General features: G+C 32.2%; 3 protein-coding genes across 3 annotated transcripts; 2 read left to right on the top strand and 1 right to left on the bottom strand.

Moving 5' to 3' along the window:
- Positions 1-5,864: 5,864 nt before the first annotated feature.
- Positions 5,865-10,402, top strand: LOC140882642 (GDT1-like protein 4). The gene is made up of 12 exons (XM_073288762.1): positions 5,865-6,089; positions 6,197-6,265; positions 7,741-7,800; positions 7,892-7,939; positions 8,645-8,730; positions 8,835-8,871; positions 8,948-8,995; positions 9,182-9,250; positions 9,325-9,369; positions 9,476-9,537; positions 9,846-9,918; positions 10,075-10,402. Exons 1-12 carry the CDS (start codon positions 6,069-6,071, stop codon positions 10,144-10,146), a joined length of 690 nt encoding a protein of 229 aa, XP_073144863.1. The 5' UTR covers positions 5,865-6,068; the 3' UTR covers positions 10,147-10,402.
- A 1,865-nt stretch (positions 10,403-12,267) lies between these two features.
- LOC140878249 (zinc finger protein WIP6-like) lies at positions 12,268-13,606 on the top strand. The gene is made up of 2 exons (XM_073281851.1): positions 12,268-12,768; positions 13,157-13,606. Exons 1-2 carry the CDS (start codon positions 12,412-12,414, stop codon positions 13,604-13,606), a joined length of 807 nt encoding a protein of 268 aa, XP_073137952.1. The 5' UTR covers positions 12,268-12,411.
- Positions 13,607-17,012: 3,406 nt separating this feature from the next.
- Positions 17,013-18,567, bottom strand: LOC140883181 (allene oxide cyclase, chloroplastic-like). The gene is made up of 2 exons (XM_073289549.1): positions 18,244-18,567; positions 17,013-17,629 (listed from the first exon to the last, which is right to left on the bottom strand). Exons 1-2 carry the CDS (start codon positions 18,440-18,442, stop codon positions 17,106-17,108), a joined length of 723 nt encoding a protein of 240 aa, XP_073145650.1. The 5' UTR covers positions 18,443-18,567; the 3' UTR covers positions 17,013-17,105.
- Positions 18,568-19,602: the final 1,035 nt, after the last annotated feature.

The following is a 19,602-nucleotide window of genomic DNA, read 5'->3' as shown; positions in this document are numbered from 1 at the left end:
TCAGTCTATATCACGTACACAAACGTCAATTCATCTGACACACAAAAGAAGAAAAAGATGTGAGAATTAAAATCCATCATCATCTTGCTGGGAGAATTAAGTAAAAATTGCAGCACAAATGCGAGTTATATATTAAGGCAAAGTTTGTAAAGTTTTTAAAAAGTATTTCTTAATTTTTTTTTTCGATAAGTTTCAAAATAAATTTAAAATTTTATGAAGAAAAAGTTGAGAAATGCTTCCTAGAAACTCTATCAAACACTACCTTAATTAGTATCATAATCAATCATCATATGAGAAGAAATATAAATTTGATTATTTGGAAACATTTTGACATCTCAATCACAATCAAAACAGTTGGGCTCAGTTTGGTACGGGTCATGAAATAAATAATATATAGATAAATAATGTAATGTAATAAAAAATAAATAAGAAATGATAGTGAATATTTGATTTAATTTGATTGATATATTATAGTTTATTTGATTTGATCGATTAAATTTTATATAAAAATAGTAAATTACCATATTATCCTTTTAATAATAAAAAAAATATGAATAATATTATTTATAAGGGATAATATAGTAATTTCAATTCAATTATTTGATTGATGTAAAATAAATAATTAATGATTTGATTGATGTAAAATTATAATTAATAGATGGATAAATAATATGATGAGAAGAATGTGTGATTAGACAGGATAATTTTATACATAGATTATTAATAACGGTACCAAACAGAGCCTTGGAGCACAAATAATTAATTAATTAGGTACCGCAAATATAATAATATTAATTAGTTTATAAATTCGCATCCACTTTTGCTGACATTCATTCATTATATGAGACCCGTACGTTAGGAGAACAAATGTCTTGCAACTTTGCGTGAGATACGAATTTGCTGGTTGGGGAGAATTAATGAATGTTTTGCATGGAAACAGCTTTTTGCTACTCACCTATAATTATTACTGTTTCGTGTTGTCGGAGTAGTTTCTTCTTGTTTTCAATTTAATGAGTGTTTTTGGTATCGTGAGGTATTTAAATATTGTTTGGGAAATTTTTTAAAAAACAATTTTTAATTTATTTTCATAAAATTTCAAATTTTTATAAATGAAAATGTGAAAAGTGCTTCCTAAAAAAAACTATTCAAAAAACTATCTTAATATGATGACTAGGTCATGCAAACGAAAAGTTCAGCACTAATAATATATCAAATGATGTATATTAATTATTAAATAATAAACGTGGAGTTTATTGAAAACTCGATGGACTCTATATATATACTATAATTGTTCACCGTTATATATGAACTCTTAATTTATCAACTTCAATTAACATCTCATTACATGATGCATGCAATGGTTAATAAACCGGGATCGGACATCAGTTCTACATTAATACCCCTAATAAACCCGAACAACATTAGTGTCTTTTAGTCATCGTGTAATTTGTTGTTTTGGTCTTCTAACTTGTTAAATTGTGTTTAAGTCATGTAAAATTTGCGCTTAGTTTGTTTTTAGGCATATTTCACTGAAACATTGGTATGATATCGGAAAATATTATTGTGATATTGAAAAATACTAACATGATATTGTTAAATTGATTATGTGCCTGAAACCACGCACACACTCTATCGAAATAGAATAAAAACTTCATAACTTAAAGATTCTTTAGTACATACAACGCCTAAAAGCCAAGATAAGAAACCAAAATACAAACCAAATACAAAGAATCATGCAAGAAAATGCAAATTGAGATAAAGTATTCGCACTCGAATTAGTTTGACGAGGCATATCATCACATATGATCCCTTAAAGTTTTCCTCCAATATCATCTCTATATAATATCGAAATTCAGCATACATGTTAGTATAAGATATTTTCACTGTAAAAAAGTGAATATATATATATATATATGACTTTTCAGCTGCCCAACAATATTTTTCCACCTCGTCCCCGACCACTAAAATTCGGTATCAGGTTTTAGTTGTTTTTTTTTATTTTTGCATAACTAAAACACGGTACCGAGTTTTAATTTAGTGGTCGATGACGAGTTGAACATCATTGGTTGGGCGCAGTTAAAAATTATACATATATATATATATATATATATATATATAATATATATATATATATATATATATATATATATATATATATATATATCGTTGCAAGGGCACTGTTGCTTCACTTTTGTCCATTTCCTAGTAGTTTAATTTTCATTTGATTTAGACGATACTCCGACACTCTCTAGGAAATTAAGAGAAATAAGTTTTTTTTTTTTTTTAAAAAAAAAGATTAATTAGGCTTTTAAATTACTAAATAAACATTAATGATCAATGACGATATTGCATATTAAGCAAAACTGTCGACAATGATACCCATGTTGATCATGTTAGGGGTAAAGTCGATGTCACCCACAGGGCGTGTCGGATCATGATTGGTTAAAATTAGTGGGGCCCATGTGTGACCCACTAATTTAACCAATCATGGGGATAAACGTCACCCGTAGAATAGTATCTTGTGGGCGGCATATACAAAACCCATATTAGGTATCCGATTACAAATTAATGCCTGGAATATTAATATGAAATAAATCGACATAATCTTTATATACATATATATATATATATGTAACTTTATATTTTGAATGATGCATGTTAATTTCATGGAAAGATAGCCTTCAAAAAGAACATTCAGATCTTCGTGATGTGCAACACATCAATTGATTGTCGTATCAGTCGGTGAATTGGAATTTGGAAGGAACGAAATCGACAAATATAAAATATAGTAAAATTTTTCACCAATTTTAACCGAAACGTGAAATAGTTTACGTTTAAACTTCCTAATTACATACGATGCTTTGAAATACGTGGTTAGTTAGAAGTCGGCAGAGTTCGAACCTACCTTAAAAGATATTATTCTGACCATGCATAAATCTATGTCTCTTGATTTGTGACATTAACATACAATTAATTATGCTAATGTGTAAACATATAGACTATCAGATGATTAATGAGATCCTAGAACATGGGTAATATCCAAATTATGTATCCAATGACTCGTATTTTTACACATAGACGTAATTAATTATATATTATTGACGTAACAAATCATGGAACATTAGATCTATCATTGGGGTAATACTCATGTGCTAGGTTGAACTCAACCCTATCAGATATATGATTTAGATAATACGTGTAGGATCTCATTAAGGGGAAGTTTTATGCTTCCCCAAGGGCATTGCCCTTGGGATGACGTGGCAACCCGTGATTGGTTAAAATCAGTGGGTCCCACGTGGGGTAGCATAGAAATTCCCCTCATTAAGCCAAGTAGCCAAGTAGGTTAGATCCTACCCCATGGGGTAGGTGACAATCACTGGTTGGTTCAAATCATGTGGGTTTCACTGAATTATATGTGGTCCATATGATTTGAACAAATAAAATACATACACCTGTCCCATGAGGTAATACCCATGGGGTAAGTTGAAATTTTCCTCATTAAGCCATACAAAGCATATATATGCATCGCTTCAATCTTCATAATAATCCTGTTTATGATTTGAGAAATCAATTTCAGTACTGCAACAATATCTGCATAAAATGATAACAATTAAGTAGTTTTTAGTGTACATGTAAAAATTATTATTTGGTGCTATAGTAATATAAAGATGGGCCTGTATTCTATTTAAAGCCCTAAGTGATTTGTGCGTGGATATATATCTTTTATTGGTAATTGCCAATGTCTATTATATGTCACTAATCATTTGATTTTTTAAAATTATGATCACAAGAGAACTATGATTTGACATAGAAAAATAAAAAAAAATATTTATTTTAGATTAGGTTTTTTATGAGTTGGATAGATTCGAACAATATTTACAATAGAAAATAAAATGTTTGTAAAAAATAATATTTTAATGGATTGAGTCGTAATAAAAGATATATCTCACAAAACTGACATATGCAATATAATAAGAATTTTTTGTGTTTATTTCTTTTTTAGTTCAAAATATAAGAGACTATCACCACTATTAGATTGATGACCTCATCATAGTCGAGGATGCCTTTAAATATTGAGCTTAGGGATAAGATTACAATTATTGACGAATAATTAGTTCTAATTCTTCAAGAAACAAAGTTGACATTTGGAGATTATTAACCTATCATTACACTATCAAAAAAAATTTAAAATAGGAGGATAAAATTTATTTTTCTTCCGAGATCATTACCCTATCATTGCAATATATAAAATTAGATATATATATATATATATATGGGTTTCTTTCAAGTGCCCACCTACCATGCCCATCAATGATGTGACATTATTCTATTGGACCTACAGTTTATCACATCTTTATCACATCCAATAGAATAATGTCACATCATTGATGGACATGATGATGAGATAGTAGGTGGGCACTTGAAAGAAATATATATATATATATATATATATATATATATATATATATATATATTCACTATCTCCATTGAGCGTGACATATTTACATTTTTAAGGCATAATAATTAATAAATCATAAAAAATCCACATCAACGCGAATATTTTAGGAAACAATAAATCACACTAAATTCGGGCCCATTCATAATAAATGGTAAACCAATGTCAACAAAAACAATAACATGCAACATATATAATGATTAGTGATTACATTTACTAACCACTCACGTGATATTTTTAATGAAATTAACTATTTTATATATTTAAATTATTAAAATAGGTTTCTTTTTTACTGAATGAAATAATGAGTATTTTTATCTATTTACTAAAAATTACCTTTATCATTTACTTTACGAGAACGATCAATCGCTATATATTTAAGGCCCTTTTTCCAATTCGAACTCTTTTCACTACACACATTTATTATTATTATTATTTTTTGAAAAGGGGTATTGATAAAGTTTTTCAACTTATCAATCACGTGCCCTTCCACTATTTCACATATCAAAAGGCAATAAATTTTTTAATATCATTTATATACACACGACTATTTAAAACACTCCTTTAATTAACTTATTTATATTTGATTTGACTTTTTTAATTTTTTTAAAAAATATGTAAATTTAGAATTTATATATTGCAGAAAACTTCAAATAAAATATTTCCAAGTATCAAACATCTATTGTATGTCATAGACATAGAGCCGATTTTATTGAAAAACCAAGATATTAAAACAATTTTGGTAAAAAGTGCGTTTTTATAATTAAAAACTGTAGCGCTTTTGTGATTTTAAGAAAACATTTTCAAAAAAGTTTTTTTTAAAGCTAGAATTTATAGATTTTAATCTTTTGCTTTTAATTACATTTAAAAATAACAATAAAAATATTTTTTTATGGGACAATATAAATACTTTTCAATATTTATTTGCACGCACAAACCTGATCACTATTTTTAAAAAACTAATATTTTTGTGAGACGGTCTCATTCGTGAGACGAATCAACCCTATCCATATTTATAATAATAAGTAATACTTTTGACATAAAATGTAATATTTTTAATGGATAACCATATAAGAGACCCGTCTAAAAAAAATGATTTTTGAGACCGTCTCATAAAAGTTTTTGTTTTTTTTAAAATGATTTCACAAGTTTATCTGAAATACACGATAGAAGGTTATTTTTTAAAAAATAAAAGTTAGATAAGAAATTACCTCGATTTTACAGGTAATTTTATTTAAACTATCCAATGAAATTCTAAAATTTGATGAAGCATATTCTCAAAAATAAAAAATAAAAATTGATGAAACATGACAACAGTATTGACCAATCAAACTTTTCTTTTTCGAATTTTGTTTTCCACCAATAAAATCAAAACTATTGTTGTTAAAGATTGTTCGATTTCTTTCAGAAAAAAGTCCAAACAAATTTCAAACATGAAATTCGGATTCCTCGATTCCCTTCGGATCACAGATTCGTGTAATCCACGCTCGCATATGTATGTATATTTATATCCACACACGCTCGCTCTGTGTCGCCTTTACCGCATAAACCAAGCTCTTCGATCTCTCCGCGTTCAGGTTTCCTTTCGCTTTCCCCATTTTCTTAGGTGAAAATGGGTCTCTCAGTTGTTCAAGTAAGATTATGTGCTTGTGTTGTTGCTTCTAATCAAATTTTTCCACCCAAATTCATCTGATTTTTACTGTGTTTATTGTGTATTTTGTTTTTGTGAGGAATTAACAGGGGTTCACGAAGTCGCTCGCGATGACTGTGTTATCGGAGATAGGAGACAAGACGTTTTTTGCAGCTGCAGTAAGTTTACTTTGGTTGGAATTTTTTTTATTCAGCGATAGTTGTATTTGGATCGGATAAATTTTATCAATTCGCACGTGTTTTCAATTGGCTAACGTTTACTACGAGTGGTTTCAAGGATACTGATTTGCATTACTGTCGTGTATTTTAGATAAATTGCTTTAATTGATGTGCTTTCATGCATTTATAGTTTGCTCCTATGCTGTAATGAATCAAACAATAGCTGTGTTGTTCTGTTTCAAGGACGGGAGATGTTGTTCGAGGATAGTAATTACACAAAAAATTTAACCTCGTGGGTTTTAAGTTTAGGCTACTGCCATGCTCTTTCTCTGCCTTTACCGTTTTCGAATTTGTGTATTATAAATCAGAGTTCTATGTGTGTTCCAGACAAGGGCAGTGGAATGGTGTGGATCCTGGTAGCATTTTGACTTATCATAAGAATGTAGAAATGCCCATTTTTTTTATGTTTATCAATCCATTTTATAATCTTCTCATGTGTTATTCTATCTATTGGAATCTGATTACGTTTATTGGTTCTTTAATTTGATAATCACCTCCTTTAGAAATAGAATCCATAAAATATGTGGGACAGGGTGTGTCTGGTATCAATTCCTACTTTATTGTTTTCTCGTGGATGACTATTGGTCTCATCAACAACTTTTTTGGGGAACAAATTCCTTCTCCTTTTGCGGTTCTTGTTTCTAGCACTAATATACTACGTTGTATGTAACTTCTATCTTGATCTGCATCTTTTGACTGTATCATATTAAGGTCCTCGCGTACTTCAGTAGTAATATTTGTAAAACTATCAGGATGATTTTAGGCTAAATATCAAAATACATTAACAGTGTTGTATATATACAGTCTAAATTTATTTGTGTTAGCTGTTTACCAGCCGTTGTATGTCGGATTGAACTGGCGCTGAAATTGACCAAATGTCTAGGCGTGGATTGGCTTTGGGTGAATACTGAAACATGCTTTTTGTTCCTCGTTATAGACTGGAGTTCTATTTGAGAGAAATAGATCGGTTAAATCTATTTAATTGCATATTGGATCGAACGTGGTTTCACACTCTGGCAATGTTTATGACCTCAAGCTTCTCACTATCACAAGGTTGTGAATAGATAATTTACACAAGCAACAGGCTATACTTTTCTGTTTACAGGTTATCAATTTGGTGTTAGGTCATTAACAAATAAATGATTGTGTTTCTTGGGTTTTACAACTATTTATACAAAATTTTGTGCTTTTGTTGCTTTTTTTAATTGTGTTCTCTCTTCGGTATTATAATCTCTCCAACTCATTTCCATAGAGTTCTTGTGTATTTACGATCTCCTAAGATACAAATATATGAAATAATCTAGATTATATTTCCTTGTCCTTTGAAAAAAATGTGTATCAGCATTTAATTTACACTGCTTAGATTGTATTTGAGGAATAAAACGGTGACCCTGGCAAATTAATGATTGTTTCAGATCTTGGCGATGCGCCACCCTAGAAGACTTGTGCTGTCAGGCTGCCTCGGAGCTTTGATTGTATAATTTTCTTATCTTCACTTCATCTCATGTTTTAGGTTTTGAATCATTTCTTGAGGCCCTCAATTTACAGCAAGTTGTTGATTTGTAGGTTATGACTATCTTATCAGCTGTAGTTGGATGGGCTGCTCCAAATATGGTAAATGGTTTTGATGGAACATTTATATTATGCCCCCTTGTCATATGCTCCAAGAAATAAATTTTAACATTTGGAATGTGTTTGAATTCTTTGTTCTGTAATATGTAAAAGTACTAACCAATAGTAAATGAAATGTTTTTTATTCTCCCAGTGGATCACATCCATCATTGAAGCTCCTTTGGCCTATTGATACCTTCAATAATCTATTATTGACAAGTACATTGTGTATGAGATTCTTATAATTCACAGAAGCCAGGTTGATATTGGATTCTATATCAACTTCTACACATTGTTTGAACCCAAATGGGTATTATTGTCATCTTGATGTTCTTTGCAGTTTTCCACTTTATCATAGGGGAATCTAGGGCCCAACTGTGCCGGTAGAGTTCTCTTAAGATGGCGCCATGAGACCTAAGCCTAACCTTTCGAGTTTGTGGTCCATGAAGGATCCAAAAAACATTGGAGTTGGGCACATAGCAGTATTCATGGTCACAAGACTCGCAATTTGAATATGTTGTTAGAATGCCATGACTGGCTTGTAAATTTTCATACAATTTTTATAGTGCAATGAGCTTGCTAGCCTGCTAGTATGACATGACACAATTAAAGAATTCTCTCTCTATATTTGTGATATTGGTTTGCATTCTTTGTGGATTATTTATCTAAATGCTATTGTGTTTTGGTCCTTGATTTGTATCTGGGCAGATCTCCCGTAAGTGGACTCATCATATCACGACGTTATTGTTTCTAGGGTTTGGGCTCTGGTCTTTGCGGGATGCATTTAATGAAGGGTACTGAATTATAGTCGTATTATTCTAACCTTTATTTCTTTTATACTTAAGGATTGTTCTATTGCTATCCTTTTAAATTCAATTGGGATTACTTTCCTCGACAGGGAAACTGAAGAATTGGCCGAAGTTGAAAAGGCGCTGGTGAGTTTCTTATGTGATACAAATTCCCTTGATGTGATCTCAAACTTCACTAATACCACATTTCTGGTACTATCAGAACGCTGATGTGAAAGTTAATGGTGGGGAAACTACTAAGAATGATAAGGTAATGTGTTAAACCAACCTTCCGCTATAGTTTTGTTACCGAACATATTACACAGAGCTTTTTATGATTCAAGTGGACCATTTTTCCATTTTAAAGCATAGGAGCTCTTCATGTCTTCTGATAGCATTTCATGTTTAAGAATTTTCTGAATGCCTTTAAATGTTATTCCCTTTGATGCATTTCCAGGATTCAGATGAACTGAAAAAGCAGAGTCGCCCTCTTCTCGATCAATTTTTCTCTCCAATCTTATTGAAGGTTCTCCACTTTACTTTGATCAAACATATTGAGCAAAGCCAACAAGAGAGTAATCTTTTGTTCTGTTTTTGCAGGCCTTTTCCATCACATTCTTTGGTGAATGGGGCGATAAGAGCCAAGTGAGCACGTTTACTAACAAAAAAAAAGTTTGGTCACTTTGTTTAATTTTTAAATGTTGCCCCTTTCATTAACAATAAGCAAATTTTTATTTTTATTTTTGGCTAGCTTGCCACCATTGGTTTGGCTGCAGATGAGAATCCTCTTGGTGTTGTTCTTGGAGGAATCCTGTAAGTTCATACTAACTCCTATTTGACTCCGACTCAAATTAATTGTGCCCACTTTCATTAACTCTCTGACTTTTTCTTTCATTAATTCATTCTTTCTTTCTTTTTTTTCCCTTGTTTTTTCCCCTGTAAGCTTACTTTTCTAGCTCATTTATGCTTCTCCGAGTTAGTCACCATCTTATCTTGATACAATTTTGTACTTTTGTTCTTTTTTAAGATATCACCTTCGTTCGGTCATCTAATCTAATCGGATAAAAAAAAAATGGCAGTCTTACGTCAATCTTGTTTGATCTGGTTTGTATATCTTGCAGTGGACAAGCTTTGTGTACTACTGCTGCTGTCCTAGGAGGAAAGAGCCTGGCAAAACAAATATCTGAGAAAATAGTATGTTTTCTTCGTTTTCCCTTAATAATAAAAATAAATCACCGTTTTTCTTTCTTAAAAAATAAATTTTATATATGTAATACGTCATCGCTGAGCTAATTGGTTGGCCAATGAGAAACATTCGTAGATGTAACAACAATGCGATGCTTGATGTAGGTTTCGCTTTCTTCTGGAATTCTTTTCATAGTTTTCGGAATTCAATCATTTCTTTCAACAGTGGAGCCATGATGACTCCTAAACTACCGAAGGTCAGTATTGTTGCAGGATAGATACGCCAGAAACTAATTCGTCCTCATTTTCATTGTTGAAATATAAGTTATTGTCATCCAATGAATTAAAACTTAGCATTGAACAGGTATATCAATTAAGATACCTGCACAAGTTGTCGCATTTCGTGTTTCAAATTTTAAAACTATATTTTATTTGTGAAAATAATTGTATCATGTATTCATGTCCCTAGTTCAACTTGACTTATTCCATTCTAGACCCATTTCCAAGGTAAGTTGCCTTTCCGAAGCATCATTTTTCTCTTCTTTTAAGTTTCATAAAATTTGCTCACCGATGACCCTTTTGAAGTGAAGAAAACCTCACCTATTCTAATCAATAAATTAAAAATTCGAGCCCGTATTCCGAAATCTGGAAATAGACCCACGTAAAAGCTCCAATTTTTTTTGTCATTCTCATGAAATATGAAATTCAGATATATTTCAATCTCCGGCTCAGATGATGACGTTAAAACGGATGCATCCATCAGCAATATGGGGCTACTGTTCAGTCAGGCCTCTCTTTATTGGGACTCAAATTTGGTTACCTTAAATGGAATATTTTGAATTGGTCAGTGAAAAGTGAGACTTTATTGATAAGATTTGAGCCCAAACGGGGGTTGTATGTTTGCATTTGACATGTAATATCCAATGTCCTGCATCACGGTTGAAGTGGCCGTGTAGGCGGTGTCTAGGCAGGAGGTGGCCACCGACTGCCCACGTCGCCTTTGCTTTAAGCGGTCAAAGGTGAGGCCGTGAGGCGGTAAAATGTCAACAAAATTTAAAAAAACTCTAAATATTGTTATGTTCTACATTTTATAAAACACAATGCCTACATGGAAGCGGTAGTCAGTCATTGATCGTCTCGTCACTGCCTATGACATTTACAACACTGTTAATATTATCTGAAAGGTTTATATTATTGTTTTTTTAGGTTTTCATGGAAGGAATAGCTCGCATAAATTTTGAAATGGTTCCCCGATCATTAAAAATTTCTCGACATGCATACACACAAGCAGCACATACGATGTAACACACAACCTTGTCCATATCTAACTCAGAAACTATAACTCAAACCTATTTCAGCTAGGAAAGTGAATAGTTTTACAAGCTTGGTTGGTTATTTTCAACATGTAAAAGTTCATGAAAAATTTCCCCATGGAATGTTGCACAGCAAAAGTAGAGTGTCATTTGTATGTATGCGGAGCAAAGGTACACTTTGATCTGGGTTATTGTTTTTCCTGAATGATTGATTTTTAGTTTAAACACAGTCGTTTCGATCTTTTGAAATAAGATTCGATCCCCAACAATATCGACCAATCAGGGCATAGAACCCAAATGAAAGAGGCAGTTTCATGTAATTGGCAGTTGTTATCAAGATTCAAGAAGACTCGTGTACCAATCAATCACATGACCTCTCTATAGTCTGTTAGGAAGTGAGTCACATCACTTGATCACACTATTATTTTGAGTAAATCGTGGTATCAAACAAATTAAGGATATGTCTGGTACGTACTTTGAATTGATTAAGAGTCCATCTTTCATCAATTTGTTCGAGATTATTTATAATGTTCAAATGTACTATCTTGACCGATCGATAGTAACCTATACTGTACCACATCCTATTATCTTGACCAAAATTCTAAGGTGAGACCTTAAAATATCGTACATACAGAATTCTAGCAATGAGATGGATCGATCTAATATATATATATTTTAATACGTCGGTCTCATGAAAATTTTTGTGTATAGAAAATCAATGACTACCTTTTTTGTCCCGATGGATGGAAATTATGTTTTATCTCAAATGCATGCACTCGGGGCATGCGACTAAACATAGAAAACTAGAAGAAAAAAGTTAGAAAGGGAAGACACCGAGAACTTAAATTAGACAGTGATAAAAATGAAAATATTAATATGACAAAGTGATTAATGCAGAGTGTAATTAATGTGATGTGAAGCGAAAAAAAAATAAATCTATGGGTACACCATTCAATGCATTTTTCTTCCAACCCTTTTCCTTCTTTCCCTATATCTTGTCTCCTTCATATGCAAACACGCCAAAATCCAACATTCCACGTGCAATCTCACACAAAATACAAAAAGTTTTTTAAAAAAAATCTCAGTAAAAATTGAGAAATATTCTCACATCCCAAAATCTGATAGTTTCATCTTCAAATGAAGTCCATGATCAATATCATTTGTCTATAAATTAAACCAATATATCAGCATGCAATTTCGTTCTTGTGGGGGTTTCTGTAGTTTGGAGAATGATGAAGAAGATGATCATGGCTACTCGACTGTACTCTCTCTCGGGCCGCCCGGACCGACGTTCAACCCCTGCTTCGGCGAGTACAAGCAGGATTTGGGAAACCCTAGTGGCGAAAAAGCTGGTGCCACTGTTCCTTCTCATATTGGCCGCCCACAAAATGCGGCGGCGGCTTCATCACCCTCGGTAGCCATTGCCGCAGAAAGCCCTAATGAAAAGCAGTACTGGATTCCAACTCCAGCTCAAATTCTTGTTGGCCCTACGCAGTTTTCTTGTTCTGTCTGTAACAAGACTTTCAACAGATACAACAACATGCAGGTTCTAATTAATGCTGTTATATTTTCTTGTTTGAAATTGAATTTGCCAGGAATTGTAAGTCGAGATTCAAGTGAATTCTTTGAACCCGTCAAATCTTCTGAATTTCTTGTCTATATATATGTATGAATATACACGCACACGCACACGCGCGCGCACACAGATCTTCCGGATCAATGAGTTCATGCAAGATCTGAATAGTTCTTGAAAGTAGTATATACATAGTCATCGAGTCATTTGCACTTAAGCTAAAACTCTTCTTTTGGCCCTAATCAGTGTCCTTTTTTTTTTAATCTGGAGTTATTTGCTTACATGTAGATTATAACTCTTTTGTTTTGCCCTAATGAATGTCCTTTTTTTTAAAATAAAAAATGATCTTGCTGTTATGTAGATGCATATGTGGGGGCATGGCTCAGAATACAGAAAAGGGCATGAATCTTTAAAGGGAACAAAAGCAGGTTCCTCAATTCTGAGACTCCCATGTTACTGCTGCGCAGAAGGCTGCAAGAACAACATAGAACACCCAAGATCGAAGCCATTAAAGGATTTCCGAACACTACAAACACATTACAAGCGGAAACATGGCGCAAAGCCCTTCGGTTGTGGGAAATGCGGTAAGCCATTCGCTGTCCGAGGGGATTGGCGCACGCACGAAAAGAACTGCGGAAAGATTTGGTTTTGCATCTGTGGTTCCGATTTTAAACACAAAAGATCGCTCAAGGATCACGTACGCTCATTTGGCCGAGGCCATGCGCCGCACAGTGAGGCTTTGTACTCATATTACAACACTGAGATGGAGGTGGATGAATATGAACAAGAGGAATTAGATCATGTGGTTTGAAAATGATTATAATAAGTATAGGGATTTGATCCATGTATGTTTTCAAATGTGTTAAAATTTAAATCTTCGAGGTTTTTCGGTACTTCATCCGATTTTGTTTTCGTTTCTTTAATCATGTTAAAGGCATTCAAAAAACAATAATAGTTAGCTTGAAAGTTTTCACAAGACATGAGATTATATATAGCATGGTAATTAAAATTAATCTCCACTTAATTAAAAAAATATTAAATATATATGATGATTTTTACACAGTTACATTGTAATCAAACATACTTTTAATAATAGACGTGTCTGGTTTGTTTTGAGATATATAGGAGACATACATATGAAGGGAGTTTTTAATGCATTACTAATATTTGAAGTGGCAGTTCATTTACTGTTCCATTAACCAAATTCGTTGTCTGGTTTGAATGTATATCTGTTTGTGTGCAGATTGAGACCTGAGAGTGTGTGGGAAAATTTTAGACACACACACACACAAAACTATATATAAATATAGAGTAAAATATATTTTGGTACACGAACTATTGTTAAAATGTCATATTAGTACACAAACTATTGAAAATGGCTTAATTGGTACATGATCCAAATAAAAGGTCAATTTTACCCTTAATATGAATTAATATTATATTGAATAATTTTAAAATATCGTATTTATTAAAAAAATAAATATATACATCATTTTAGTTTTTCAATATTTGGTACAAAAATTTTCAATACTAAAGATTAGATCATGAAAAAACAAATCTCATAAAAAAAATTTCACTCATTGTCTCAATTTACGTAGTTCTAATAACCCAAAACTTTTCCACTTGATTTAATAATTTATAAGTTTATACTTTTAAACGCACTTGAATTAAATATTAATAAATAAATATTTATTTAATTATATTTTATCGTTATTAAATATATTTTAGTACTATATGCATATGATTTATTTATTGAGTTTGTGGTTTTATTAATATATAATTTATATCAGTTTTTTAAACGAATAATTAAGAAAAGAATACCATTTTATTATATATTATTTATATTTTAAAAATATAAACAATTTATTAACGAGTACAATATAAATATATTATAAAAATATTAAGGTAATTTTTTCTTATAATTTTTAAATTAATATGAATTTTAATTGACAATCAATAAAAATTATTTTAAAAATAAAATATACACTTAGTTGAATTTATTATTCAAAATAATTGAACTTAAAATCAATTATTATTAAAAATAATTGAACTTTTATTAATTTTTAATAAATATGATATTTTAAAATTAATCAATATAATATTAATTCATATTAAGGGTAAAATTAATTTTTTCGTGTACCAATATAACATTTTATAAATAGTTAACTTAACAAAATACATTTTACACTATAAATATATATATATATAGTTTTTCTTTTTAACCACACATTGGTCAAGTGATGATTCAGGCCCACTGTGAGAGAAACAATGGCAGAAATCACAGAAAATGTCAGAAATATGGTACAGTTTCTGAATTTACGTACTGTTCATCATCTTAATTTCATTTTACAAGATAATTGTTTATTTATTTAATTATCAAATAATAAAAAACACATTGATGATTTATTAATTTTTTCCCTTTTCAAGCTAGGTTTAGAAATCATAATTAATTTTAAGCTTATTATTAATGAAAATTGAAACCAGTTGGGGTTAGCTAGTATATATACTGACTCCATGATGAAACTTTTTATGAATTGCACTCAATACTGATATTAGTAAAATGGAGCATGCATTTAGTGCAGGGATGGGTGGGTCATTTGAATCTGCAGTTGGACTAAAACTACTAGCACTTTGTGTCAGGGGGGTAACAATGGACCACTGCTTTTAGGGTTTCACCCACAAGTATTTTTTACCTTTTTTCTTTTCAGATAAAAAGAACAAACATATCTTACATAAATTCTCTCACACTCACTGTCACTTTCTCTCTTTCACCCTAATACCAACAAATTTCCTTTCTCCCTTTTTTCCCTTCTTTTTCTTTAAAAAAAAAAAAAAATTGACCTCGAAGGGACCCCATACCACATGAATCAAAGACCCATTGGGTTATGCGGAAGGTAAATCGAGGGATGTGCACGAGCGGCAGGGACCTGAAGAAGGGAGCACATGGCCCAATCCCCAGAGCATACCCCCACAATATTTCAGCAGGAAATATGCTCCACACGAGGATCGAACCCGCAACGCTGGGGAATTTCTTCCCACGTCACCTCAGGCCTTACCAACTTGCCTATGCCCCTGTGGGCTTCCCTTCTTTTTCTTACTCACTAGCTACATGGTCTCTTGGATCATATATACATCATCTAGCAGCCTTTCTATTGTATTTTTATATGCATATTTAATTTTATGCCTCCTATTGTTTAGAGATATCAAAATGGTAACGTCGACCGTGCTTAAGCCATCGAGTTATAAGTAAAATTGAAGAAGTTTGTTGGGTCGGCTCGTCGTACTGTCTAAAATAGATGAGTTTAAACTCGCCAAAAAGATAGACGTTACCCGTCTCAAGTCCCAACTAGCTGACGGGTTGCGGGTCAGCTCACGGATTATTTCTTTTTGATATCTTTGACTTAATTAGATCTCTAATTTTTTTTTTTTGAATTTTTTTCTATGTACTTCTATAGATATAGATAATGTCTACTATTTTAATTTATTTGGGCTTGGGCCGAGCAGATATGAATAACTTTCTTTCTCTCTCTTTTTTTAATTTTTATATTCTACTAAGAATTATGGGCCAAGCAGTCCTAGAATTCAGTATTCTTGTACTTGGGTTGCTTTCTTGACCGTGGTTTTATATCTGGAAATCAACTAATTTGTTTTTTGAAAATATAAAATCATTAACTTTATATATAATCTAAAAATGCATTTCTTTTGTACCGATAATCCAAAATCGAGTTCGAGATAATATCGATGTTTGAAAACACAAGAGTCCGCCGAGCTCAAAGTATGAAAAAATTTGTCTATGTTAATCTTAACAATATCAATTTATCAAGATTATATTTTAATTTTAACTATTTGTGTCCTATTTTTTTTAGCACATATAATAGCATCAAGATTAGAAATTCGTAAAAATTCTACTGTTTTCAGATTTAAAAAAAAAATCATTAAAATACAATATCATTCTCATTGTTTTTAACAAATATTTCAGATCAAATAACCCACTAAAAAGCCTATCTAATCAAGGTGTTAGCAGAAATTATTAATACTAGCAAATAATGCACACGCTATACGTATGTGCTCAATATTAATAAACCAAATTGATTTTAGTTTCCTTCAATGAGTGCAATTATTTAAAAAGATCGTAGAATGCAGTTATCAAAATACAAGGTAGTTTTTTTTCGTTTTTGTTTTCACATATTTTTATCATTTTTTTTTCAATACAAATATATAAAAATTTAAAATGATAAATATATATTTGATACAAAAGAGGTTGTATTGTTATGTTAAAAAAAAAAACCACATTTAATTTCAGCAATCAATCAAGTTGTAAAATTAGGAATCGTGGCTTGGTGGTCACCGGCCTTGGCAGCCGCCGACGGCACCACCGAAGGATCCGGCGCCACCGGCTTGACCACCAGGTCCGCCGGCAGGTCCTTGATGCCCTTGAGATAGAAAGTATAGAAAAGCTTAAACGGGAACACGATCTGCTGCAACTTCACCGTCCCGTACACCCCGTCGAACACCCCGGAGCCGCCGGTCACCGCCAGGTGAGTATCCTCGTACGTGAGGTAAGCCCCCTGCACCGAAATGTGGCCGTAGTCTCCGAAATAGAAGCTGTATATGGATTCGTATCTGTCGCCATTTTTCTCCGGCACGTTTTGGATGAGGATGCAGAGGCCGGCCGTGATGCCCACGCGCTTCCGCAAGTCGCCCGAGTAGAGCTTGTTGGAGAAAGGGACGAGGTCTCCGAGGGTGTTCACCTCCTTCTTGCTCAGCCGCAAGTAGGCGGGGCTGCCGCGGTCCAGCTCGTTCATCTCGTACACGTACAATTCTTGAGTCTTGGCTGAATATCACATATATACATAATCTTTTGAAATGATTTTAGATTGAAGGTTATTTTGAAAATAAAAACAAATAAGATTTAAGAAATTAATGACCATAAATCCAAAAAAAAATATTATAATTACTTTAGCCTTGACTATATACAATATAATATTGCGAACTACAACGTGCTCAAGCGTAGAGTACTTCAAAGTCCAACTTGATTATTTTATAATCTATATTTTCAAGAAACTCACCGAGTAGATCGAAATCAGGGTTGGGTTTATGCTATCCTTGGGATTGTTATCAATTGCATATCAAACGATCTATAATCATCAAATCATTTGATCTGCAGATTAATCCGGACCGTTTGATCTGCCCTTGGGTAGCAACCCCAAGGGCAGCATGAACTGGTCCCGAAATCAGATAACATTTTCTCTAATTTATTTTATCAATTTCATATGCGATTCAGCCACCACTATATTTACTTCTAAATCTGTTATAGACTAAACTAATTTAATGATTAATCGTATATATGATGATGAACAGAAGAACTCGAGATATGATGATACATAAGCTAAAAAAAAAGAGGATGTAATAATTGATGATGAAATATAGTTTGGAAATTCTACTGACTTGATATTCTTGCTGGATCTGGCTTGGGTTTGTTGAAGAAGAATGCCCGAGTCTTCAAATGCTTGCTGGGTTGTTTTCTTGTGGAAATCTTGGGAAATTTTGAAGCACCATTAATGTTTTCGATTGCCCTTGAAGGAATATTTATAAATGGTGCTTGATTCTTGCAAAGATTTGGTTTTAGCGAGATTGAACAAGCCATGGATATGGGGATTAAGCTAGCAAGATGATCAGAAGATATAATGATATATGCACTTGCAATATTAATTTGGTAAAGTTTTAGAGACCAATCTGATTGTAATCACATTCTGATACTCGAATGTTTCGATTTTATTCAAGGTTCCAGCAGTGAAAAATGTCTTTGTCAATCAGTCAATGCTCATTTGTTTTCACCTAGCTGGAGGCAGCTAGATTTTTTTTTTTTAGTAATATTGGGTTTTAACTTTGTTTATTCGTGTGATAAGATAACACCGCAACATCCATTAAATATTATGCATTAGTATTCATTGAAATTACATTGATGAAATAGGTTCACTAACAACTAATTTCTTTGCAAAATAAGTGATTTTCTAATTTACCTTCACATAAATTTCTTTTCTCGAGTGATAACTAAATAAAGATAATGTGAGATTTATAGCAGGAAATAAAAAGTTGGACGTATGTGTGAGAGAAACTCTAAAAGTTATTAAAGAGGTTGATTTGGACTTATTTGTTCGAAAATATCTTGAGCTGAACTAGTGCATACAAAAGGATTTTTCTTCTTTTTCTTTCCCCCTATATCGTTGTTAATAATTGTAGACGAACTAGAGCACAAAAAGTCCAAGCATTTTCTTATTAAAATCGCGAGATTAACAAATTCAAGCTCAAAATATTTTTGTTATTCACCTATCAAACTTGAACTCCAACAATCTCCATAAATTACGAGCGAAATGGTAACAATAGGTTTTTAATTCCAATACGTAATTGAATGAGTTTAGTTTTAAGACCAAGCTAATACAAGTTAATGGAAATGTGACAAGATTCAATGCTTATTTACAAGGAATGCAATATGTAGACAAAATGATTAGGTGAAAGACTTGAAAAGAGACTAGAAGCAGAATCCCCTGTTTTCTTGAAATATTGCTCTAAATAATATTACCGTAAAAAGGGAAAAACTAAAAAGAAAGAAACTAAATATCAGTTGTCCATGTCCTTTCGATGGGGAGGGGACTGATCATTTTCTTGGTCTTTTTCTTTGCATTTATGTATTGGCTCATTTTACTCGGTTCTATTTTCTAACACGGTTTCATTACATTACATCTCTATAGGTCCTCTAGTTTGTTTCCCTGTAGCATCGTGGTTCATATGTGAGTCGTTTTTTTT

The sequence above is a fragment of the Henckelia pumila genome, chromosome 2, assembly GCF_033568475.1.
Source record: "Henckelia pumila isolate YLH828 chromosome 2, ASM3356847v2, whole genome shotgun sequence".
NCBI lineage: Eukaryota > Viridiplantae > Streptophyta > Magnoliopsida > Lamiales > Gesneriaceae > Henckelia > Henckelia pumila.
Note: the sequence above shows the minus strand (reverse complement) of the source record. Positions and strands in the feature narration are given on the sequence as shown.